The sequence below is a fragment of the Uloborus diversus genome, chromosome 5, assembly GCF_026930045.1.
Source record: "Uloborus diversus isolate 005 chromosome 5, Udiv.v.3.1, whole genome shotgun sequence".
In the NCBI taxonomy this organism is placed as follows: Eukaryota; Metazoa; Arthropoda; class Arachnida; order Araneae; family Uloboridae; genus Uloborus; species Uloborus diversus.
The window spans coordinates 179709774-179737162 of record NC_072735.1 but is presented as its reverse complement, the minus strand read 5'-3'; the positions used below and the strand labels follow the sequence as shown (position 1 = coordinate 179737162).

Here is a 27389-nt window from a genome sequence, read left to right as displayed (position 1 = left end):
GTTCTTCTTCTATTCCAATTTTAAGAACAAAATTATCATAAGATGGACGAGTAAATTACGAAATTATCATAACGTGGAACCGTAACATGGGCACAAGCCAATTGGCGAGGTACGAAATTATCATAACGCGGAACCGTAACATGGGCACTGGGTACAAGCCAATTGGCGAGAAAATTCACCATACATTATTTGTAAATATACAGGCGAACCAAAAGACCTTTTAATTTTTCTATTACAGGCAAAGCCGTGCGGATACCACTAGTATTATAATATTTTGAATCAAAGAGGTCCGCTTTGTCACTGTTGCAGCCTAATACTATTCACAAACCTTTTTAGGACAAACCGTGAACATCCCTGTTGGGTGCTGTGAAAGTGACTGATACTACATTCCAACTAGGCCCGTCTTTAGGGAGTCGGGTGTCGTCAATCCCTTGAAAAAAATCGAAATGACGGGCGGATGCTATCCTTATAGATTCCCCAAAATGGATTTGTAGTTAGTTCCTTGGCTTCATGTGTTCTTAAACTATTACGTTTAAAATAAAGTCGTGGGCTGTCCGTAAATGATGTCACGCTTTTTATCAACTTTTTGACCCCCGCACGGCTTTGCCCTTAAATAGAAAAATTAAAAGGTCTTTTGGTTCGCCTGTATATTTACAAATAATGTATGGTGAATTTTCTCGCCAATTGGCTTGTGCCCATGTTACGGTTCCACGTTATGATAATTTCGTACCTCTTTCTTTTGTTAAAGTGTCACGCTACACCCCCCACCTCCGTCACATGTCACGCTATTTTTCATATAAACACGTTCTTATAGAATGCGTGGTATCACTCTTCTTGGTTCCCCTGCCCCCTTGTCACAAACTCGCAGTATCACGCCCCCCCCCCCCCCCATCAAAGCGTCACATCATTTGATTCCAGCCCCTTATGAGTTGTAATATTAAATTTTGTGCATGAACTTATCAACATTTTCATTTAATAGCTTCAGCTATGCTAACCAGCTTCAATTTCAAATTCTGATTGTACAACCATGCGTAATAATAGTGTGTGTGTGGGGGGGGGACCTCACCTTTCAGTGTTCAAAATGCACCACAAAGCCTGAGAGGTAGAAAACCTTTGTTATAAGTTACAAAAAAATCTTGCTGTTTGTTTTTCTTCAGAAGTAAGGTGTAGTGTGTAATAACTTCCCGTGTTTATTTGTCTTAATGCCCTTCTTTTTGTTCATGTAAATATTTTTTCCAGGCCGAAGCCCGACTAGCAGCGCGGCGCCAAGCTCGAGCAGAAGCCAGAGAAATTCGTATGAGGGAGCTCGAAAAACAACAAAGAGAGGTAATGAAACTGTTTTCTTACAATTTGTTTTTGCGATTCGATGCCACTCAGTCTTAGTTATAATATGGTTCCCTTGTACATAAATTTGAATGTTTATAAGGGCCAGTTCATTCCAATGTTTTTTTTTTTTTTAGCTTGCGAGTTTTTGATTGCTTCCAAAATATGATCAGTTATTCAAGATATTCCTTTTTCTTTTGTTTTGGAAAAAAAAATGTTATTAATTTTTAAAAACATTAAAAATATTAACCCTGTGTGAAATTATTTTATGTGAATGATATTACGTAATAAAATAACTTAAAACATTTATTAAAATCAAACTGAAAAAAAAAAATTTTTGAAAAAAAAAAAAAAAATAGAACCGACTTCAAAATTGCTCTAAAAAGTGAAAAATAATTTTATTCTTTAAACACCATCGATAATGCTTTTAAACATAATTTTTGAAGTTGGCGCAAAAACGATCGATAAAATCATTCACAGCCATAACTCAACTACAAGTATAAATTTAACCAGGTCTAGTTTCTTCACTACCAAATGCATTACGCATTGATGACAGCATATTTGAGTAACGATTAAATGTTTCGTTCCTAACTTTGGATGATTTTTTGATAAAAATATGAGCGAAGCATGGTTACAATGGATTTTACTTTTTGTTTTTGCGCCAACTTCAAAAATTATGTTTAAAAGTATTATCGATGGTGTTTAAAGAATAAAATTATTTTTCACTTTTTAGAGCAATTTTGAAGTCGGTTCTATTTTTTTTTTCAAAATTTTTTTATTTCATTCTTTTTAGTGTAAATGTAGATATTTCAGTAAAAGTAAGAAGTTACCTAGTAAGAAGTTCGGCCCTATATCACTATATTGCTTTAGAAAAGCCTTTATTCAAAATTATCATTACAATTAATGTTACTCTTAGATGGCACCAAACTTTTATAACAATGAGTTTCATATTGTCGCGTAGATGAAGATAGCGAAGACAATGTGAAAGCCAAATGACGCGAATAATCAAGCGTTAGTCTCAACTCGAGATCTTTATTCAGAACCACGAAGGAACGTTACATCTCCCTATAGACAACTTGAGAAAGTGCTGGAACTTTCCGAAACAGTAGAAACGAAATTTTAGTAAAATTCACTTTGTTCTGGTCGGGATTTGAACCCGGGGCGCTCGTGTGGGAGGCGAGAATTCTACCACTGAGCCACCGTTATCCACGAATGATAAGTGCGAACTTCGCTACAATATTATAGAGAAATTGCATAAAATTTACTGTTTTTTGCCCATAACTTTGTTTCTAAAGAACAAATATGGTCAAACAAAGTAATGGGACCTAAGTTGAGCCATCCCCTATCCATCAAAAAAAGAATCATCAAAATCGGTTCACTAGGTGAGACGCTATGAGTGGACAAACAAACAAAAAAAAAAAAACATACATACGGTATGAACTTGATAACCGCCTCCTTTTTGAAGTCGGTTAAAAAGGAAGATTTTTAGATTTTGATAATTTTATGAAGTCTGTTACTTTGCTTACTATTTTTGAAGAAAGTTCGTTTGTGCGATTTTTTTTAAATTTAAATAAACAAAATAATTTTGCGATCGATATTTTTCATATAAGGTTCGTTTTTGTAGCTGTAAATTTTGTGGAGGGTCCGTTTACGGCTCGTGATGGCACGACTGATGTCAGATGCAGTGCACAGCTTCAAATTTACTCTTGTGACATTAATTTTTCAAAATATTTATCTCTTTTACTATGGGTTAGGTTTCGTTAATTATTTTCATGCATCAATTGTGGGATAACATGTTTTTCTAAGATAATTACTTTAGTTCTTGGTTTTATGCGTATATTTTTAAGTGAAAGTCAGTTTTACGATCAGAGGTACCAGTTCGTCTTCAAAATGAAAAAAGAAAGGAAAATAGCGTCAGTACGAATTCGTATTTTCATAAAAATAAACGTATTCTATGAATTCGGCGTCACTAATTATTATTTTATTTATTTTCATCATTGAGTCTCGTAATGAGTGGAACTGATTTGTTCATTCTAAAATCAGCGGAAAACGTCGTTTCGCCAACGGTTGTAATGAGGTCGAATTGTAGGATGTATTATTTTGTAAGTGTGAACGTGACTGAAATGCAGTCTTTTTGCATCTGATTTTTTATCTGCTTCATTGCTTGTTATTTAATGTTTAGAGACATAAAGAAACGCATATCAAACTGTGCAATTTCTTCAATAGTTTGTTTTCTTACCGTGTGGATGGAAGCATGCAGCTGCTTCATGAATCTGATAATTATCTCAGCCGGAAACGCTTCTATCAAACTGGTATACAATATTCTAAAGCTTTTTTTTTTCTCTGTCCTCAACCCCCCCCCCTTCCCCCGTTTTCATATAGAGGAAGATATTTTTGATTTAAAATTTTAATGCGATAATTGGGGGGGGGGGGGGAATTGGATTTTTTAAAAAAATATTTTGATAAGTGAAAACTCTAGCCTTGAGTTGATTAGTCATTTATGTAGTCTTTCTAACTTATTCAAAAACCACACACACAACCTCTACAGATCTTATATCTCTTGAAATTTTGTTCTTTGAAATACCAGAAAATAACCTCCCTTGTGGGCTTAAGCGTGTCAGACTTGAGTTCCATCACTTTTAGGGAAGACTTAGAACAGGTAATTTGAAATCAACTACGCCCCCCCCCCCCCAGGGGCGGACTGGGTGCCGCAAAAAAGTGCCAACCTTGGCCTCCAGAGGGCGCAAAAAAAGAAAAAAGAAGGGGGGGGGGGGGAACCGATGGTACATAGGTTTACAAGTTTAAAGAAAAGAAGAAAAAAAGTGTGGAAGTGAAGTCGCACAGGTTTGTGAGTGCAAAAAAGAAAAATAATTATAAGGAAGTTGCACAAAAAAGAAAAAAAAGATAAATTAAAAAAAATAAGAAGAAGAAAAGGTGTTTAGGCTTGAAGACATAGGCGGGAGGGCGCATCTGGCGGCGGGCCTCTCCTCCCCTGCCCCTCCCCCCCCCCTTTTTTTCTTTTTTTTTTCAAAATAAACTGCAAACTATGTACTTTCTGTAAGAAAGAGACATTGCAGTTTTAAAAGTAATTAGTGAAACTTTTTTTTTTTTTTTTGAGATGAAAGAAATGTGTATTTGATGGTTTGTCTGTAACCCAGATGGTTGACCCAGAAATACATTTTGAGAGAATAGTCCGATCGGAACGAAATGTTTTTTGTCTAAAGGGGATGAACAGGACACCCTGTATTCTTATTTCATTTTCTGATATGAACAATTTTTCATTCAGTATTGAAGAGTGTAAGAAGACTTTTAACATTAGGATGTGAAAAATTTGCTTCGACCCTAATTCTGGTCTAATGGATGGATTTGCCCCCAGAAAACTTTTTCCAAAAGTGCTTTTGAGATAAAAAGATACTAATGTGGGAATTTTTTATTTTATTAATGTATGAGTTTTTTTTTTTTAAATTAAAATAAATAATAATAAGTAAAATAAAAATTATGGAAGGAGCAAGTAATTTAAAAAGGTTTTGATATTATTTGGGGGTGGGGGTGAGAACTCCGTAGTATACGAGGGGTGCGATTATCCCTGATGGGTATGGGCACCCCTGCTTAACCGATATTTTTTAACGCAGACAGTATAAAGCTGGCCATTAAAACTCGACCCCCTTACAAAAATTTCTAGATCCGCAACTGATCTCAATAATCGTTTATATCAAAAGTACAAACATTTGCAGCTATTCTTTAGTGTGAAAAATCAAGAGCTTGAAATTTAACAAAACCAATCAACTGATCTAAGTCACTTTAATGTTAAGTCAACAGATAACTATACTTTGATTTTTACCTCTACAGGATAAGTTCAAACATGGGCACCCATATGCAAAATTGTAAGGGGGGGGGGCTTCAGATATTTTAACCATGGTTTAGCAGGATATTTTCCCCATGGAAGCAGATTTCAGAACAGATTTGAGTCATTAAAATTTGACATTTTTAATAACTTATTCATTAATGGCTGGAGAAGAAATCTTTTTACATTTTCGCAAAGAAAAAAGTACTAAAAGCAAGGAAGTTCTCATTTCTAGGGAGGGGTCGGCTCGAGCCCCCCTCCCCCTCCTATCTGGGCCCCCTTGAGTTCAAATCAAAACTGAGCTGCAAAAATAATAAGCAGAGAAAAAATACTTTTTAGCACTGAAATACAAAGTATTAAAGTGAGTTTAAATTGTAGATTTTCAATGTAGTCTTATAATATTCGTTTCTTTAAAATTTTCTGACAAAAATCAAAGTATAGTTATCTGTTGACTTAACATTAAAGTGACTTAGATCAGTTGATTGGTTTTGCTAAATTTCAAGCTCTTGATTTTTCACACTAAAGAATAGCTGCAAATGTTTGTACTTTTGATATAAACGATTATTGAGATCAGTTGCGGATCTAGAAATTTTTGTAAGGGGGTCGAGTTTCAATGGCCAGCTTTATACTGTCTGCGTTAAAAAATATCGGTTAAGCAGGGGTGCCCATACCCATCAGGGATAATCGCACCCCTCGTATACTGCGGAGCTCTCACCCCCACCCCCAAATAATATCAAAACCCTTTTAAATTACTTCAGGGGTGATTTTGTTCCGGTATTTTACTGGATTTCCGGTATTTTCATCTTGAATTCTGGTATCTTCATCTTCGAAAATACCGGAACTTCTATATTTTCAGAAAAACCCACTTTTGTAAAATTTAGGGAGATTAATGAAATGCCAAAAGTCCAAATTGAAGATGTTTTGTTTGGTATAAAGCTTAAGCTACGGTCATGGTTTGTAAACTCTATGGTAATTATCGAAGAACAGCTGGGGTGGGGGATTGAATAAAGGCTAGATAACAAGAATCCTTGAAAAATTTTAAGAAATGAGAAAAATTAAAAGAATTAAATTCCCACCATGCACATGGACGTATTAAGTCCAATTAAAACTTCCGAGTTTTAGCCCCAACAAATAATTATGTATATAAATTATTTATATACATAATATAATGTGTACATACACATAATGTATATATATATGATCATCAAAACACTTTTTCTTCTTGGGAAAAAAAAGTTCAGGTATTTTTTCATGGAGTCACAATCACCCCTGTTACTTGCTCCTTCCATAATTTTTTAAAAGGTGCAACTTTCACCGTAAATCCTATTCCCTCAAATTTTGATCAAAAGTCATATTTCTTTTGACAAACAAGCTGGTCTCGTTAACCTAGGCTTGGACATGAGATTACTGCCATAAAATAGTTAGAAAAATCACACACACACGACAGTGGTTTCAGATGGAAGTGTGGTCTGAAAAAATGTTAAGTTCATTGGAGATGATTGTTCCTTTGAAAATGAACGAAAACTCCTAAAATAGCAATAGCCCAATAAACGAACCCAGTCAATCCTTTGAATTATGAGGCGCTGAGAAGAAATACAAAGAAATAGGTTAACATTGATTCCATGTACTACAGGTATTATTTTGGATATAAAACTTTTAAGTTTTTATAAGAATTACAATAAAATTTTCGTCACAGAGGGATCAGCTGACCCTTTGACCCTCCCCTGAATCCGCCCTTGATTGAGATGCTCTTATTTTTAGTCTAAAAAAACTGCGATTATGAATATGATTTTTATTGTTGTTGGCAACAATAATAAACAGAAGAATTTTTTATGGTATAAATATTTTGGAATTAAAATAGAACCTGGTTTACATATGTGCCTTGTAAAGTATTGTATAAAAATTGTACACATTAAAATTAAAATTTTATATTGAATTATTCTTGTAACTTACTTCTACAATTTGCTTCTCCTGTGTTTGTGAACTTGTGTAAAAAAAAAACGAAAAAGTTCTTGAATTTAACATGTATGGAGTGAAAAACTTTAATGATTGCAAATTACAAAACAATGATACTGGAGTTTGGGAATATGAATGTCATATAATATTTATATTATTAACACCCCTGCTTTTTTTTTTTTTTTTTTTGTGTATTCTTTTCATAAAATAATGGCCAGAAAGTTTTGCAACATCACTAGCAGGAATGGTTGTAATTTTAAGTACTATCTGGAAGTTATTTCACTTAAGTGCCTACCATTCTTGCTTTTCTGATTTTTGCTGTAAGCACCTGAACAAAACTTATCTTGAACAGCAACTAATAAAAAAAAGTATTTTGTGGTTGTTTTTCTAGAACTGCTTAGGTAGGTATTACAAAAAAAAAAAAAGGTAAAAATTATATTTTGTGCAGAACATTTCATTTGTCATTTTCAAATTAAAAAAAAAAATGTCTGAAGGTACCAGGTTTTCTTATTGTGCTGAAAAATGTTTTTTATTTTTGCTTGTTGAATCTTTCATTTGTTTTCATTTTTTTTTTTTTACTTTGGTTGAAAATTAACGTGTATGTTTCACTAACTGATTTCGTCATAAATTTCATCATTTTACTCTGTTTTTCCTTTTCAGGCTGACGAGCAGAGCGATCGTCAATATGAACTGCTCACAGATGTATCCAGAAATCGTTCTGCTGTGGAGAATGTAAATATTCTTGCATTGCTAACATATTTCTCACATGTGAAGTCCCATTGCTTCTCTTTGAAAAAAAAAAAAAAACCCTCCAAATTTCCCTTTCTCCATATTTTCTATTTTTTCTTCATATTTCCTGCTATTTCCTAAACCTGGGCATTGCCCCCTCCCCCCCGACTCCTACAAACTACTATTCATTGGCAGTCCTGAAAATGAAAACATATTTAGATATTTAGTTATCCTTCACTTTGATTAAAAGGTTCAAAGGTCACAGTTCCAACCCTTTTCCTTTTTTTTTCTGTTCTGTTCCACTGTTTTTTCTTCCCCTCCTCCCAATCACTCAATTTGTAATTTTCTTGAATAATGAGTTCTTTAGATATGAATTATTTAGATGAGTTATTTGGATAAGCAGGCAGCAATGTGGGGAAGAGGGGGCAAGAAGGGGCCACGGCCACCGCACTTTTTTCAAACATTTCCTCAACGCTAAGATTTCAATTTCTAAACATTCTGGGTGAGATTACCCGAACACTAACGTCACCAAATATTTTTTAACATTTTAGTTTTAGAACTTTAATTTTTAAAATTTTCCGGGAGAAAATCCCCGAGCACACTCCTTTTCTCCCTTTAAATTCAAAGATGACCTGAACTTGCGTTATAAAGACTCCAGTTTGAGGGGGAAAATTCAAGAAGAGAATTCCCTATGATTGCGTAAAACTGCATTTTTAAGACTCCAATTTAGAAAAAAAAATTTAGAGACCTTTTTCTGAAGTGCCCCAAGGAAGTTAAACACTGAGTTCTTAGGGTTTCATCAGCTCAAAAAAAAAAAAAAAAAAAAAAAAAAACTGGGAGAACCTCCCAATTTTTTCTTTTTTCCTTAAGTCAATAAAAGAAAAGTCTGAAATAATATTTTAAAAGATGTTTAAAAAATTTTTAAACTTTGCAAAATTTCTGGGAGAGAACCACAAATCCCTTGCTCTAAGTTTGCTAAAGATGACTTTAATTTGCGTCTCTAAGACATCAGTTTAAGATTTTTTTTCCGGGAAGAGCCTTTGTTACCTGTAACATTATTAAAGACAGTCCAAACAGACAGTCATTTTTATTATTATTACTAGAAAGTCGCCCATCAAGATATGAGGGATGAAAATTGCTTCTACTCTTCTACATTTGAAAGAAGTAATTCCCTGTTTGGTGGTATTTTGATATTTAAAAATTTAATCTAACTCCAGTGGATTAACCCTAAAGTCCAGTGGATAGCGTTAATTTTCAACCACTTTTTTGATTCTTCATTCCCCTAAAATGACTGTCCTGCATGTTAAACATTACCGAAAAATAAAATCAAATTATCATGCCATGCCACGAGTTTCTTGTTGAAACTCGCGGGTTACTCGATCATTGGCTTTTATTTATATGAGGATGATTAATTAGACTTCATTTTTTAAAAAAACACTGCGGAGACAACCCTGGAAACTCCTCTCCATTCCCTAAACATTGACAAAACTCTTCTAAAACTGCGTTTTTAAATCTATTCCAAAACATTTGCGTGAGAGAACATCAGACTCTCCCCCCCCCCCCCATAGTCACTCAAAATAGCTTAAAATAGTCTTCAACTAAATTGTCTAAAAAAAATGTTCCTCCTCACTTGTAAACCCCACTCGCCGCCTCTGTAGATAAGTGTAAGCATGAGAGGAGCTGAAGGTACCACAACAATACAGCTTGTACTGAGAAAAGACCTGGGATGAAATTGTTGTGATGTACCAAGGCAGCTTTTCATTCATGAAATGAAAGTAATTTATAGTTTTTTAGTTGACTTCACTTTTAAAATACTCAGACAGAATTTTTCAAACTTCTTGATTGGAAATTATTTCACTTACTAATGCATTTTAGTCTACAAGATTTTGATTAAAGCTTCGAAGACTTAAAAAAAAACTTATCATACTTAAATTAAAAAGTACATGTACAAGTTCAACCCCCCCCCCCCCTCCTTTTTTTTTTCAAAATATGCCAAAATTGAATCATTTTCCAAAAATAGCATACTGTGTTTAAAATTTCAATCCTTTCATACTATAAATTTTTCAATCATATTGGAGGTTGGAAGCTCTTAATATGCTACATTATGTCAGTCTTTATTTTTTTCAACTATTATTATTTTTCTTTTAAACTTGAACTCTGCACTAATGCTCATATTTTTCCTGAAATTCCAGAAAAAATGTGTCTCTGAATTCCAGAATGTTTCGGGCTTTGGCTAATCCTCTCGTGCTTTTACATGATGCTGTATGAAAATCTTCAATTGATCTATTCACATTTGCTGTTTGCATTTAAAAAGCACATTAAAGCACAACTTTTTTACATATTGATTGGCATGGAATATTGAGGCTGAAATGGCATGGTTTTAATGCTAGCAAAAGCATTATTGTTTTCAATTTATTAAGTAAATTTTAAACTTCTGGAGGGAACATTTAACTCTTTGAAAATTATGCTTGTACTCACTAGCTGGGATATAGAGCCAGTGGCGGATCATGGGATTGTGAGGCCCCAGGCGCAGCCTGATCCAGAGGCCCTCACAACAAGTAACAAACACAATAGAGTCTTACTAATATTAACAATGCAGGAAATCATAACTTTTTTTAATTTTTTGGATACACAAACAAGCTTTGTGTTTGGGGGGGGGGGGCAGTTACATTCTTATTTAAAAGGAAAAAACATTTCTGACAAAAAAAAAATACATATTATAGTGAAAAATTTTGCCTCCTATATTTGTTCGTAATTTAGTCAGTACAGGGGGAGAGATTCTCCGAGTCCCGCTTTCTGGCATTTACAGGGGTCGGAGTAGTGATTTCAAAAATTTTAGGACACAATTTTGATAAAAGCTTAGTAATTTTTAGTCAAACAAATATCAAGTTTTTTTTTAAAACTTAAACGTAATTTATAAGCTTGATTTTCGCATTGGATGATAAAACGTTTCAAATTCAATCTTGAAAATTACAATACAATGCATTCAATCTTTTATTCTTTAACACAGTGACCAGTATGAAATAAAAATAAATGTACATATGTCCAATTGCTTCTTTACTTTTTTTTTTGTTGTTGTTGTTGAAAAATTGTCGTTAATAAGGAGGGATTTAAAGTAGAGTGCAAAGTGCAAGTCCAAAATTTATTGCATACTTTTCTTTTTATCAGATAATCTGATACTTTTTAGTATCTCAGAATCATCAAAAATATCCCTGTAAATTCCAGATAAACCATTTTGAAGATGCAAATGAATAATTGTGTTTTGTGACAACAAAAACTATAAGAAAATCTCCGCTTACGAAATTTTATTTTTATTACGAGTGAATTCGAAATAAGAACTTTGGATTGCTTCATCATAACCAATTTGTTTTCAGTAGAAGACAAAGAACATGGAATTTAAAATACAGTTTGATTTTTCAAGCTACTTGTCAACTTCTTATGTCTCGCCGCATCAGCATGAGACAATACCTGTGAAAATAAAACGCTTTAAATTCATCCTTTTCTGCATGGCACCATGTGCTAATTTTGCATCTATTTCTGCCTGCTTTTTCAACCACAAGGAAGAGAATTTCGTTTCCCATGGCATTTTAATAAAACAAATTACTATTCACATTTTTAAAACAAAAAGTTAGTGACTAAATTTAAAAATTATATATGCAAGAAGTTATCAAACTTCACTGAACAGAAACACAAAGCACCAAACTCTTTGTATTGGAAGAACAAGCTAATGCTCAGACTACAACGCAATGTAAGAACTATAAAAATAAATCCTCCCAGTACACCTGGAGACAAACCATTTAACTTTTGTTTTAAATATACTTTTTGAACCAAGTGCTTACATTTGAGTTCTTATTTTATTTTATAGCTTTTTTGTAGAAGAGGAATGACTGCAAGATTTAGAAAGTATAGATAAAACAGTTTTATATTGAGCATTTGTTTTTGTTAACTGCATCCCCCCCCCCCGCCTATCTCTAGAAAAAAAAGTAGCAGCAGCAAAGGTTTTTCTCTCGCTTTCTTTTTAAAAAAATTTCTTAAGGTCTACGAAGTCTATTTTGTCTTAAAATCCAGGCATATCATCATGAAAAGTTTCATTTTTCTGCACAAGTTGGGAAGATAGTGTGAACAAAATAGACATTTTCGGACAAAACTGGAAATTTTAGGAATTTTAGGAACAATTCCTACCCCTGGGTATTTAGCGAAATCCCAGTTTATCTAGTTTTCCAATGCAAGTATAATTTACTATCAGAAAAAAGAAGGGTGAGGAACTTAGCAAAGAAAAAGAGAGAGAGAAAACTTCTGATCTGCTAAGGAAAGGGGGGTTCGGGGACTTTCTTTGCTGATGTTAGGGGGGAGGGGGGGCAGTTGTCTCAGCCGAAAGTAGTAGAAATTGAAGCCTTAAAAACGCGATTATAGGCCATTTAACGTTAGGGCTAAAGGATGGAGCCCAAGGAGTGCCTCCAATCATTTTTTTAAAAAAAATAGATCGAAATAAATTCTCTGCCCTTCCCCCCTTCATAATTTCAAAATTGAAGTTTCAAAAACGCAATTGCAGAAAAAATTTACATGATAAAAAATTTTACAAGAAAGAGGTGCTGGGCTATTCCGTGAAATTTTTTTTCAAAACTATGGTCTTAAAAAACTTCAGTAATATTTTATATTCAGTGGCTATACCATTTAAATATTTTCAAACTGTTCTTTAAAAATCTTAATTTTTTATGATATTAAAGAAGAAGTCTGTTCGGGGACTCTTGCTCGAGTATTTTCTGAAATTTAGAGTTCATCGGCCTTCGGGGCCCTCCGGATGGTAATCCTAAGGCGTACGCTAAGAAATAGGGTGATGAGGATAAAAGTATGTATAATGAGTTCGCACGCGCTCGCATCTACGATGAATCCAAGTGAAATTCTTACTCTCATATTTTTACTTTTCCTGAAATATTTATATACTTCTGAAATTCAAAATTCATAATTTAATTTCCTTTAATGTTTGAAAATTCTGATTTTTCAGAAGTTTTCAAGCAAATCTTAAAGCCTATGTTTTTTTTTTTCTATAATCATTACCATCATTTTTTTTTTCTTTTTTGAAGCAGTGAAACATGCTCTTTAGTACATGGAAAATGTTAATGTACACTCCTGAAAATAAAACTGAAACACTTCAATAGTTGGGGAGAACCTAACCTGGCAGCATTAAAGCTACGCAGATCTTAATTATTCAGACCCCGAAGTGGTTTTTTGAGGGAAAAAAGTAGGACATAAGGAATCAAAAATTTAAAAAGTAGGAGAAAATCACTTAAAAAAGTAGGAAAAAATAGGAAGAGAAAGGACTGAATACACGTCAAGAGGAAACAAATTTTATTTCTAATGTAAAATAAGCTAAGAGTTTTTTTTTTATTTAAAACTGTCCCAAAAATAAACTAACAGTACTTTTGAAGTATTAAAGGGATTTAATGAAAGACCGAGTCATAAAAAAACCAAAGAAATAAGCTGATAATTTTCAGTATGAAAAATAAAAAGTGGAAACAAAGATATCAAATACAAAAGTATGAAAATAAAATCCAAGCAAAGAAACACCTTTCAACAATATAGTAATAAAAATTTTAAGTGTGAAAGAATAAAATGCAATACAGTGATCTCAAAAAAAAAAAAAAATAATAATAATAATAATAATAAAACTCATATTTTGGTGCAATAAAACCATTTTTGTTAAAGATGTGTTTTGTCAAAAACGAAAACATTCCTTCGAGAGCATCCATTTATCATTTAAAAATACTAACGTTTCCGCTCCTGATATCATAAACTATGATACAAAAGCAAAGCAAATATTAAAAATTAGCTTTAGTTAAAAATAATCAGCAGCTGATATGCATTCTTGCATAAACAGAGGCAGATGTTTGAATTTGAAAAAAAAAAAAGGTAGAAGAAAGAAAATGCAGAACTAAAATAAATGTGTTCTTCAATGTGGGACATAAAATTTATAATAAAATAATTAAACAAAATAAATAACGATATAAGTTAACTAAAGGGTTTTGCATTATGTATTTTTAGCATGCAACAAAATTTTTGTTTCAGGAACGTCATTTAGGTGGTTCAGTGGGGTCAATTTCTCCCCTCCCTGGTTTTAAAAAATTAATGCTGGACTATGCAAGTTTGTGCGGTTTTTGTTTGTTTTCAGACAAAATTTGCATTCAGTATACATCCTTCGCTAGCCATACCCGGGGGAAAAATCAAAATGACGGGCCAGTTTTAATTTGAATCGAGCAATAAAAACGAATATTGTTTTATCGGTTTGATTATTTTTTACCTCCTTTTTCCAAAATTGTTGTCACGATTCATTCGGAAATTGTTCATAAAATTGAGAGTGAGGAGGGAGCAACTCCTCGACATTGATGATATATCAGATTAGAAAATACCCATTAAAAAGAAAATGAAATACAGTACATATTTGCTTGTGGCTCTATCCCCCTCCCCCCAACTTTTAAAAATGTGAAGAAATAAAAACGAAATCTCGCATTTAAATGGATTTCCGATTTTTCTCTAAAAATCGGGAACGTTTTGCCCATCTAGGTTTTGCCGAGGTTTTTTTTTTTTTTTGCAAATACACTCTTTGCAAGGAAAGAAACTGAAATGTTTATAAATTTTATAGTCATGTTTCCTATTTAGAATGAACAATACTCATATTTATTCATGAAAAAAGTTTCTGCGATTATTTTTGAAGTGTTTCGTTTTTGCGAATTTCTGTTATATGCAGGGGCGGCATTTCAGCATTTCGTTTGGGGCAGGGGCGGCAAATAGGGGGGTCAAGAGGGGGCGGTCGCACCCCCAAATTTTTTGCTCAGAATGATGGAAAATAGGTGAATTCAATTTATGTAAGTCGGAAATCAATGTTCATTAAAAGAAATCTCGCTGGTTCTCAGTAACTATTTGATGAAACTCGACACATTCCCAGACTATAAAAAGTGTTACTTAGGAATTCTTGAAGTATTTTCCGGCCTTTTCAGAACATAGAAAACTGATAGAGAACCATGGTTAATTTTATTAACTAAAGAAGACATTTTCTCATATAGGCTAAATATTTCATACTTGTGTGCCCAGTGTAACGATGGTGTGTCCAATATGAGAGGCTCGTGCAAAGTGGTGTGACTGCATGGTTTTCACAAGAAAATTTCTTGATATTTTACATTCACTTTACGCTCATTTTTTAATGTATATTTATTTAATGAGTGTCCATCGCTTTCCTTCTGCTAGAAACACGTTTCAGCTGCTCAATGCATTATATGCTTTCAAAAAAACTTCTTAAAAATGCATGTGATTATTGAATTTAAAAAAAACATATCAACAAATACCTGTTATGCATATAATTATGCAAGCTCGGAGTGACACAAAATGGTCTTCAAGAATTAAAACCATAAAAATATTTCTCTATAGCTTCAAAGCAGTGATTTGACGACTGGTAGAATTATTACAAAACGATTCTTTCAATGATGAAAAAGCTCATGCCTTTTAGCATGTTTGACTTCGTTTGAATTTTTATTCAATTGTTTTGTACTGAGGAAAGTTTTTGAAAAATACTTTACTCTATTAAAACATCTTCAATCCGTTACCCTTAATTTTCGAACTATTCAAGCCACAGTTCAATCTACGACTGGTCTGTGCACCACACTACCATAGTTCAATTTACAATTGAAACAGAAAATAGATTTTACATAGATGTGTGTTTCAATCAAGCGTGAAACTTAAAAAAAAAAAAAGACAAGAATCCACATGATGATGTGAAGTCAAATATTGATTTTTTTAAATTTTGTATGAAGTAATAGATTCAGTTTCGAATGAAATTAACACAAGATTTAATGATAATTATTTTTCTGTATGGTTGGCTCTATATTATCTGGATTAGATTTTTGAAACGAAAAATAAAATGTTTCAGTTATGAGTAAAATTTTTAGCACGAGGCATGAAAAATTACAAGCAATATAGCGACAGACTAGTTATCACATCCAGAGACTGCAGTTTTGTCTTTGTTATGGACTTAGCAGTCTTGAATAGTGAATAACAGAGCTGGAGGCAGATGACATCTCATTGAAGCTGAGAGCGCCGACGAGACTAGATTATTCAATGATAAAAAATTAAGCAACTCACAATTTTTGAAGTTGCCCTGGGTGATTTTGAAGAGCAAGATATAAAAAGAGTTTTCATGCATCACTTTGTTACTTCAATTATTAGCTAGTAGAAAAAGATTTTTTATGTCTCAGGAGGTTAGAGAATTATTTTCGGAGCACAATGGGCAAAATATTCAAACGAAGTCATACATGCTAAATGGCATGAGCTTTTGCACCATCTTTTATATTTAGCTGTACTGGCAAAACAGCACGACACTGGGCACTGATAAATTAGTAACACGATTCCGTGCTCTTCCGAATTCCAAAAATCATGCATTAAAACTTTTCCAAAAGGTATAAAAACTTTAGTATCGAGATGTTTTGTATAACTTATTAGAAAGTGAATCAACATTTTAATTATTTCTAAACACTAATTTTTATTCATATTAAACCGATTTTATGACCACTTCCTGTTAGCTAATATGTGCTTGGTACCGCACTGTGGTAGTACATATTTAAGAATCTCGATCCCCCAAATGAAATGCTGAAATGCCGCCCCTGGTTTGGGGGGTCGAGTTTCTTGAACATGAATTTCCTCAGTACGGTATAAAATAAATATTGGTTAACAGGAAGGAATAATAAAACGGTTTTAATGTTAAGAATAATCGGGCTTGTTAAGAACAATTAAAGTTTTTGCGACCAAAGCTTCAACTTTATTTTGTAACAAGTTATCTCATAAAATATCTCGGTACCAGTTTTTATTTTTTAGTAAAGTTTTAGTCTGCTATTCTTTGGGTCAGGATTAACAGAAAATCTTGTAACTATATTTACTCAAAATCCAGTGTTTTGCTTTTTTTCCAGTACAGCTAAAGATGAAGGCCTTGCTTGCCACATTTCGCTTCGAATTAATTCTCTAACCCCCTGAGACACAAAAGTCATCTTTAAAATGACTGATCAGATTGAAATAGACTAAAAACAATGGAAGCAAGAAAGTTATGTTAAAAAACACACTTCCTTCAGATTTCTCTTTAAAATAACCAAGAAAGCTTTTTAAATTGGGCTAGTATTTATTTTGAGTCATTAAAAGGTAAAGTCATAATTCACAAAAGAATTACTTTTCCTTCATGCTGTAAAATTTTCTTGTAAGTGCTGTGGCGCAGCGGGGGGGGGGGGGGTGACCCCCCCCCCCCACACAGCCATTGGTTTTAACATAAACGCAAATTCTAATGCACAATGCAGTAGTTTATGCATATGAAAGGGCTATTTTGATCAAAAACTCCCCTTCCAAACGTATTTTTCATCAAAAAAACTCCCTGCAGAAGGTATTTTTGATCAAAAAACCCCCTCCAAAAGGAATTTCTGGCTGCGGTAGTGTATAAGTGTAATATTTTCTTATTCGTTTCTTATAACCAACTTACATAATATTGAACTTAAGACCAAAGAGAAATGTATCTCATCAAATACTGCCTCCATTTCTCGAGAAACTGAATTGATTATTTTGTTCAAAATATTAAATATTTTCACTAAACTTCATGTAAGTTTTGTCACCTCTTCTACATTGGCATACAGTAAAAACTGTTATAAAAAGTTCTGTCACAAAGTTCCACACTTAGTTCAAGCATTAGTGCGAAAATTACAAAGAATTTCAATTGTCAATTCAATAATTAAGATTGAAAATTTTATGATAGAGCATTGTTCAAAAAACGCTCCGCAGGAAATGAAGTAAACAAAAATTCAAACAAAGTCATACATATCAAAATAACATTAGATTTTCTATCATCGTGAAGGTCGCTTTCCAGTTATTCTTCCAGGGAGATTTTATAAGTTTAACTCTTGAATACCATTTGTGTCACTCAGAGATTGTCAAGTCAAGAGCCTGAAGATATATTTGTTGATGTGAAAGTATCTTTTGATGTGGGAAGTTTTTCAAAAAGAGCATATTTTTACAAAAAAGTTTCTATGAAAGCATATAATATATCAAGTTGCTAAAATATGTTTCAAGTACAGGGAAACAATGAACACTTACTAGCTAAACATTAAATTATAATATGAGCATTAAATTTATGCAAATTGACATGGAGTTTACGTGTAAAAATTGTGCAGTTTCGACACTGTACGGGCATCTCATCCAAAATGCACCATGATAGCATAGATTACACAATTTTTAAATATTTAATCCATATGAAGAGATTACTTCTTTAGTTAAGGCAAACCATTATTCTCCATCAGTTTTTTTCTGTTCTGAAAATGCAGGCAAATGATTTTCTAAGTTATCTAAATTGAATTTACCCTTTTTTTTATTATTCTTAGTAAAAATTTTGGGGGTGCGACCGCCCCCTCTTGACCCCCCTATTTGCCGCCCCTGGTTATATGTCGCTTTTATTTTGTACTAACATCAAGAAAATATGTACAGTGTACAGGTTTTTCATTTTTTGCTTCCTTACGTTCCTTTTAAGGTTTTACATTGCCTTTCTGTTTAAATAGAGCTCCATTTCCCTTGTATTCAAAAAATTAGTGAATAGGAAATTCGGCTTTTTCCGCACGTTTTGAACAGTCGGCCGTTTACTTTAATTAAAACTTCTAATTGACGGGTAAGTAATCTATAATTGCATCAGAATGTGCCAGTATCCATTTCTTTATTGTTTCGTTAAAACAGTAGGACTGAAGTGGGGGAGATAAAAAGAAAAGTCGATCATAAACGCAGCAACGGTAAAAAAGTCACTTACGAAAATTTAACTTTTAAATACGCAGACGTTGCGGCCTTCCTTCCAGAAATTACTTTAGTCAGTCAATGAAAAGTTCAGGATCCACTTGTCTCTTTTGCTTTTCGAAATTGAAACATGCAGAAAATTATCGGTGCGGCATTGTAAAAATAAGAATCAATGCACAATTAGAAGTGCTATACTAAAGAAAGAAAAAGTAGGGAAAAAAAAGAAAAAAGTAGGAAAATAAGGAGAGAGCTCTAAAAAATAGGAAAAAGTAGGAAAAATAGGAACTCTTCGGGGTCTGATTCTTGCATTACGACGCTATCAGGTTAGGTTTGTACTAACTACAGTTTTTATATAAAACGTTTGTCTTTAATAAGTAAATCAATCTTAATGAAGTTGAAATTGTAAAATATATTACAAACAAATTGCACCAGTGAAAGAAGAACACTCAAAATCAACTGCTTTCGCTGCAAAGACATTTAAAATTTTTATAGTAATTTTATAAAGCGTGTTTGTAATGAATTGACAAAGGGTCCTTTTCTCTGTAATGGAAATATAATTTAAAGAAGAATTAACAATATATTCTTTTTTTCAAAAGCAATACCTTTGTACCACTTTAATTGTAGCCTATATTTCGAAATTTATCATTTAACACCAAGATTGCAGCATAATTCAAAAAATTAAATAGTTATTAAAACATATTAAACTTATCTCAAAAGGAATGGTCTTGTCGTTGATTGAAGACACAGAGCTAAAGTACGTTCACGAGCGAATCAAAACAGCGAATGACGAACGTTCTTCGTTCTTCCTCCAAAAAAAGAAAAAGAAAAAATTCCCGCCTTTTCCAAATGACTTATTTAACTAAATACGTCATAAAACTATCTTGTTATTACGGGTTGGTTTCTGTTGGGAAAGCGGGAAACTTTGCAAAAAGTAAAGAAAGAAAACACAGCTGTGCCCGGCGTGTGAAAACGACTTCAATCTGTGGACCCCCCACAGATCTGTCTCTTCTCCCTTCAGCATTCTAGGTAAGGAAAGGCAATATAATTGTTCGTCAAGAAAAGTGACCATTCCAAGGTCGAGTTTTACACCCTATGTTGTAAATCCTGCTGCCTGCTCCCCTTATTTATTTAGATAAACACCGACTCGGCCATAAAATCGCACAAATGACGACTGGTATATTTTGAGGGACTGATATAATACTGACACAAAAATGACGACTAGTTATCATTTGTTTGGGGGGGGGGTGCCTCAGCCCTCTCTACCCCCTCTCGACACTTCCTAACTATATGACGATTCCAGTTAAAGCAAATATCATCATGTGTATATCAATAGTGCTTTTTTAAAACAAGATGCATACTCCTTATTCAGACGAAGCCGACTAGTAAGTGGTCAAAGAACTACTTTGAACGGGAAAAGTATTTCTAGGAAGCAGATCCGGATCTATAATTTTTGGGGCCCTCCTGCAAAAACTTTGTGGGGCCACTCCCAGAGGCCAGCAGTGTACATTCGTACCGTTAATAAGAACTTAGTGCTAGTTTTTTTATTTTTTTTCCTAATTTCTTGGGACGTTGGGCCCTTTCAGGCCGTGTCCCCCCCTGCACTGCGGGGTTTGCGGGTACGCAGATCCGGGCCTGCTAGCAAGACTAACTGTGCATTTTATCAGAATAATTTTGTCGAGGATTTACAAACACAATTTTATGCTGAAATTGTGGGAAGAAAGAGGAAAATCTAAACAAAGGTACCTGAAGCCAGGGCCCCCTAAGTCTTAGGGGGCCCTACTGGAAGCAATCAGCCCGCACCTAAAATTTATGATTAAATATCAATTTTCATGAGTTTTGAGCATTTTCCACTCAAAACTATGGCTGTCAGCGGAAAATCCTCAAAACAAAAAATTTTGGTTTTGAGGATAGTTCACTTCGCAGCTCCGAGGCCCCCTGCTTTTTTGGAGGCCCCAGCTATCGCCTCATGCGCCTATGCGGTGATCCGCCACTGTATAGAGCCCATAAGATTATGGTAGTGATGGGAGTACTTCAGGTACCCTCAAAAGGAATGCCTTCCCCATCCAATGACCCCCTTAAAGCATTTTGTAGGAGGGCTCAGAAGAATTTAATTGCACCACTACTACCATCTACTAATCATCTACAGAAAATTCAATGGCAAACAAATAGACCATGTCATTGATGGATGGGTTAACTTGTGTCATTTATAATGTTCTTTGTACATTTTTAAATGGACAGGCTAGAAATACAGACATTTGATTTAAATATGGATTTGGGCTCATCTTTAGTTTCTCAAAAAAAAAAAAGTCTTGACCCCTAGGAGAGCACACAATTGTTCGCTAACTTGAACGTTATCTCATTATACGAGGGGGGACCCAAAAGAAACCGGACTAATGGTGCAATGCCAATCCTATATGTAGTAGAGTGTTCTCCAGCTGGATGGCTCAAGTAGAGACCTTCACAAACCAGCTGTGCAAGAGGCGTCGGTTTAGTTTATAACATCTGATTGTAGTGTTGGTTTTCTCAGGTGTTGTTGCTTTCCCCCTGCAAACTCATTATGTCAAATTTAAAAGAACAAACTGTAAGCTTGAAATTTTGCTTCCTGCTCTAAAAGTCGGCAACGGAATAGCTTACCAAATGCTTCAACAAGCTTTCAACAGTGATGCTATGAGCCGTACACAAGTTTTCGAGGGGTTTGGGCGCTTTAAACGTGGTAGCATGAATTTTGAAAATCATGCTCGCTCTGAGCGCCCTTCAACGTCTCGAAATGATGAAAACATTGAAAAAATTTGCCAAAAATCAACACAATTGACGAAATTTTAGAAGAAACGAGTGAGTTGGTGCTCGCACGGGCGATCATAAGAATGGTTCCTTCACCATGATAATGCTCCTGTACACTTAACCTTCACTATTAACCGCTACTTGGCCTCTCAGGAGTGGCCAGTTCTTCCCCGACCCCCCCATTCGCCAGACCTAGCCCCCTGGGATCTTTTTCTGTTCCCGAGGATGAAAAAAATTCTGAAATCGAAGCGTTTTGATGATGTAGAGGCTGTAAAAACTGCTTCACAACGGGCACTAAACATGATCAAAGCTAAAGAGTTCCAAAGGAGCTTCTAACAGTGGAAAAAAAGAATTAACAAGTGTATTTCATCTAAGGGTGAACCCTTTGAAAGAGACAAAAGAAATTTTGTGAATAAACTAATATATAAATATTTTAGAACAAAAATCCGGTTACTTTTGGGTCCCCCCTCGTAAATGTCAGCCAACTTCTTTAAGCTACTATTAAGTTCAACAATACTTTGTCTTAAGGTGCAGTATGTCCCTCCAATAACTGTGTTATGGGTCTTTAAAAATCAAACTTATGTTCTCTCAATGTTAAGTGCAATAATTCTGAATTTTTTATTTTGAATTTAAAAAAAATGACTGCTGTGTAGATATTTTTTTTTTTTAATCTCATGGCTGAGTTGTGAATTCAGCTTTCAACTAGAGATGCAACATAGTGAGCAAGATGTGTAAACAGATTCATTAACCTTCGACATTTTAACATTTTGCTAAAGCTTTTTTCCCAAATTTAGCTTTTTTGTTGAAAAACTTTTGAGCTCAGCTTAAACCCTGCATCGCTCTAATTGTATCCGTGGCATTTGTGCTGAAATGTTTTTTTATGATCAGTGCATATTCATACATATTTTCCCTATTGATAATCCTCGCATCGATTCAGGTCCGGACTCCCTCCTATGTGTCTGGGACGTCTTCCTACACCAGTTCGAGAAGGAGCAGTGAAGATTCCACAGATGCGCTGGATTTGAGGGAGCTCAGATCATGCCTCAGCGGTAGGGAACTGAAGGTGAGTGAGCATTTAGAGACCATTATCTTCTAATACTTTTTTTAAATATGATGCACCCAAAAAATATTGGTGTTGAGTAGCGATGCGCCAATAAGCAAATTAGCCAATTACAGCTTTAAATAGGCTGCTGATAATCAACCGATTGATGATTATGATTTTTAATTCGACAGTATATCCCCCCACCCCCTCTTTTTTCAAAATAATATTTCAAAATTTCATTCCAGTTCTGTGATCAAAATTTTGTTATTGTTACGTTAATTTAACTAGAAATGAGAATTTAAATAATTAGTTTATTGCCTGTACTCAGCAGATGCTTTCAACTTAATAGCTACTCTTTTGTTAAAAGTAAGCGCTTAATCCCAGACTGATTCTTTTGAAAAATTATAAGGTAATCTTAAAACATCAAACAAAAGTTGAGGCTTAGCAGGGGGGGGGGGAGTAGGGAAAGCATGTCTCAATATGTCTTCCCTAAGCCCTCATTATAATGCATATGCAATTGATAATGTGCCTCTTTATTTAAAACAGAAACATTAAATTAAAAAAATTAACATCAGTTCAACCATCAAGTTTTGTAAAAAAAAAAAAAACTTTTCATTTTAGCAGGGAGGGGGAGTAGGGAAAGCATGTCTCAATATACCTTCCCTCTTTATTTAAAACAAAAACATTAAATTTAAAAAATTACATCACTTCAACTATCAAGTTTTGAAAAAAAAACTCAGCATGTGCATGAAATTTTAAAAAACCAAATGATAAGTGAAGTGAATAATAATAAAGTGAAAAATATTTTATGTAGGAGAAAATATGAAGATTACTAAAAAAGTACTATTAAAATATTTTCCCTACCAATTAATCTGCAAAATTTGACTAATTATAAATAATCAGCAAAACGACAGATTACCAATTACAGCCGATTAGTTAGCACATTCCTAGTATTGAAGTTTGTTTTACATATGATGTTTTACTTTTTTATTCAAGAATCTGTGACTTTTTTTTATTTGTGCTAATGTTATAAATTTAAATTAAAACATTTCTTTTTTGTTCTTTTGGAAGTTTTATTAATTTTTTCAGTTGCAAATTTCTTCAACTTTTTTGCATTGTTTTGGTGTGCTCCTTGATGTGTTAAGTATTTGATTTTATGTAGCAAAATGGCTATTCATCAACTGGCTGTTGTTTTCTTTTTTTAATATTGAAGTTTTTGTATGTTTATTAAACCAAACTTTTTTTTAAAACTTTTACCACATCTTTGTTTCAACTCTTCACTTTTTTGTAATGTATTTGATATTTAAGTTGCATACTTTTCGTATGTGTTAGATATAAAAAGCTGTTTGCAGTTAAATAGCATTTTTAAGTACTTGATGATCAAAGTGATTACCTATCATGGCAGGTTGTTTCAAGAATTTTCCTGCTTGTATATTTAATCGAAACTTTTGTTTACATTTTAGATTCAGTTGTCTGATTTGGAAGAGAAGTTCCGTAGAGCCATGATCAGTAATGCTCAGCTGGATAACGAGAAGTCTGCATACATATACCAAGTAGAGACTTTGAAAGATGAGATAGAAGAAATGCAAGAGAATTTGACACAAATTCAGAGAGAATATAGAGAAAATAAACGGGTTTGTAGTGTTCAAATAATTGATTTGCTCATCTGTTGTTTTCATTTTTAATTGCAAAAGTAGTTTGTGGGAGGTAAAATGATGATGATGATAATATTCTTCTTTTAACAAATTATTTAAACTAGAAGCAAAATGAATTAGGAAAATAAACATACAAGTTTCCACTAATCAGTGGGACACACAGGAATTTTTAAAAGGGGGGGGCAGGATAGAAAGTCCACCATTCTCATATCATACTCCAACACACATCTAAGCATATCCTTTTGGTTTGCTTTGATTTGCAATTGTCGGGAACAAAAAACATTAAAAAAAACTATTGGATATTTACTTAGCGTTAGTTAATAAATTAATTTATTAGTAACAAACACTTAATTAAAATACGAGAAGGCCAAAGAATGATGTATTTATTTGTTTCATAATTAAAAATAAAAACAGCGATATAAAATCATCATTATATAACAAATTATGTTCATATCCAACAGTTTGATTTTGCAGGAAAACAAAGAGAGAAAATCAATTTTATTTTTTCATTTATTAAATCTGAAATTATTGTTACCTTTGCTTGGAAATATTTTACGTACTGCGTAAATAGGATTATAATCGATCGAAAAAATCTCAAGAGCGTTGGATCTCCTTGCGTGCGCCATTGCCACTGATACTTCTTCCAAAATGAGACCCCTCCCCCTTCAGTTGAGAGTTGTCGACATAGAAGAATTGAGGAGTTTACTTTCAGAACGGATTATATCCACATTTGGGAAGAAAAAATTTGTTTTCAGAATCTCTAGTACAGTGGCGGATCTAGCCGATCATTTTCAGAGGGGCCATCCGAAATTTTTGAACAAACTCACCAGATGTTTTATTAAGATGAGGTTTTAAAAGCTCAATTTTAGGCTATCTTTAGAGACGTTTGGTGAGGGGGGGGGTTTAGGAATCTCCTTCAGACATGTTCGGAAACTGAAGTTTCTGAGAAAATTTTGAAAATTAGTATCCTAAAAAAGCATTCAGACTATTTTTGATGATGCAGCCAAGGTTGGGGTGCTGTTCCCAAACATTTTTTGAAAATGGAGCTAAGAAACCGAAATACTCTACCGTAAAATGCTGAGAAAATACGACAGTGGGTGGGGTGCTTTTCTGCTGTCGAGTCTAAAAATGCATGTTTAGGCAATGTTTGCTGACATGAAAGGGAGAGTGAGGGTGCTTGGAATCTCCCATTCCTGGAAATATTTTTCCATTGAAGTTGCATAATCCAACTGTTACTCATTTAAGCCGCTCTTAGGCAATTTAAGGGATAAAGGCTGGGTATAAGTTAATCTCCGTTGAAAAGTTTTTTAAATTGAAGTCCTAAAATGCAGTTTTGGTTTCTTTTCGTGGCATTTGTGGAGGAGAGGTCACTCCCCCCAGAAAAAAAAATTCGAAATTAAAGCCATAGAAACGCAAATTTAGGCTTTCTCTTGTCTCGTGAGCAATAGGTGTACTCTGATGAGGACAGCAGTATTTAGAGATTGCCCGAGTGTCTAAAGTTGGAATCAAGAAATTATGTTAACAATGGAGCAAAATTTTGGAAAAAATAGTTCTGTTTCGAGAGGAGATGGATATAATTTCTTTCCAAATTAAGACCTAAACTTCTTTTAAAGTAAAACACATGTGGTAAATTTTGTTATCTTCTCATAATATTTTCTTTCTTTTTGTTTCTTTTTTAAAAAAATCCTACAACCACAAGGTTTTGGGAGGGGCCATGGCCCCCTCTAGATCCGCCCCTGCTCTAGTATAAGCCTTATCAACCCATGAATTTCTTTCTTCTCAAAGTGGTTTATATCTACTGTTAAAAAATGCATGAACATTGGTTTTACCACCTGAACGGTGTATATCCATCCCCTTATTTCTCGCCAGGTCTTTTACAGCAAAGTGAAACCTATCCCTTATTTACCGGTACCCACTCATTCACTTTCATATCTGAAGGGCACATATTCAAATTTGAATTTGCCACTTCTAATTCAAAGCAGTTCACAAATAAAATAGCGGAGCGAAGCACTGGCTGAGCATTTCCAATCGTGATACTCGTCCGTATTAAGAGATCGCAGCGCCTTGTGCAAGTCTGTTGTCAGTTAGGCAAGCAATCACGACCTCAAATTGTGATTACTAAATTAATATTAAATAATTGATATTACTATTAAATAGTGATTAATTAATCATTAAATTGTGAGTGTTGAATATTTTGTTTCAATTTTAAAGTTTATTTCTGAAGAAAATGCGTGTTTTTTTTTTCTTGCAAAAGGGATGACGATTTCCACTGTTTTACACAAAAAAGGAATGTATCCAAAATAAAAGTGGCAATTTAGGTCTCATAAAATTGAGGAAAAATTCCTAGACTTATGCCAATAGTCACTTGTTATTCTACCAAATTCAAAATTCTAACAATTAGTGTTTGTGCGTAAAACGTTTTTTTTTTTTCGTTTTTGCCAAAGAAATATGAAACTGGATATAATCCGTTTCGAAAGTCAACTCCTCAATTGTTTTATTTACTTAATCAAGTTACTCAATGTTGGTAGGAAGAGGGACAGGCTCAATACTGCCTCATCAGAGTACCTCTTTGTGCTCTAATGGTAGTTGTTGCATGTTAAATCTAGCATGGTCACAAAGTTCTCCAAGTTCAGGACTTCCAAGAGCAAAGGCAAGCCCCTTGTTAATTTTGCTCACTATAGTTAGGACAAACCTAACTTGGCAGCGTCATAATGCTGTGAGTAGGATCTGCATAGCCTTCAACATGCTGCCAGGTTAGGTTTGCCCCAACTATAGGCTCCCCCCCCCCCCTCCCCATAATGTTTGTACTTCTCAGATTCCAAGATCGTTTCCCCCAGGGCATGGCCCCTAGTTTATGACTAGACTGACATAAATTCTTGTCAACCCAGCCAAAATTCTCCAAGTACAAATCATTACCTTTTGAGGTACTGGAACAGGATTTCTTTGACTCCTGGTTTGGATCGAAAACATTGAAAGATCAATAGATGGTTTATCTATCTCTTGTGTGTTGTCTGAGCTAAATAAGATTTCCACCCTAGTGGTGCTGGTCGAAGGGGAAACCACGCTCTTCTGCATTGAATTGGTTAATATATATTACATGATGTTTTGTTTTCCTAAATAGTTCAAGTCTAAATTCATGCTTAAAAATTTAATAGTTTTAAATTTTTTAAATTTTCTACTACAACAGTAATTGTATCTGTAATATCATTGTATTTAAATGTAGTAGTAGTTTAAAAAACTAATTTTTCCCTCGAAT

General features: G+C 33.9%; 1 protein-coding gene across 1 annotated transcript in view; it reads left to right on the top strand.

The window, feature by feature from the left end:
- The window catches only part of LOC129223313 (leucine-rich repeat flightless-interacting protein 2-like), a 75969-nt gene that overhangs the window by 31932 nt on the left and 16648 nt on the right, over window positions 1-27389 (top strand). Inside the window, exons 2-5 of the mRNA XM_054857880.1 lie at window positions 1240-1326; window positions 7784-7855; window positions 22374-22499; window positions 23942-24112. Of these exons, the coding sequence (XP_054713855.1) occupies window positions 1240-1326; window positions 7784-7855; window positions 22374-22499; window positions 23942-24112 (456 nt within the window). The remainder of the gene's footprint in view (window positions 1-1239; window positions 1327-7783; window positions 7856-22373; window positions 22500-23941; window positions 24113-27389) is intronic.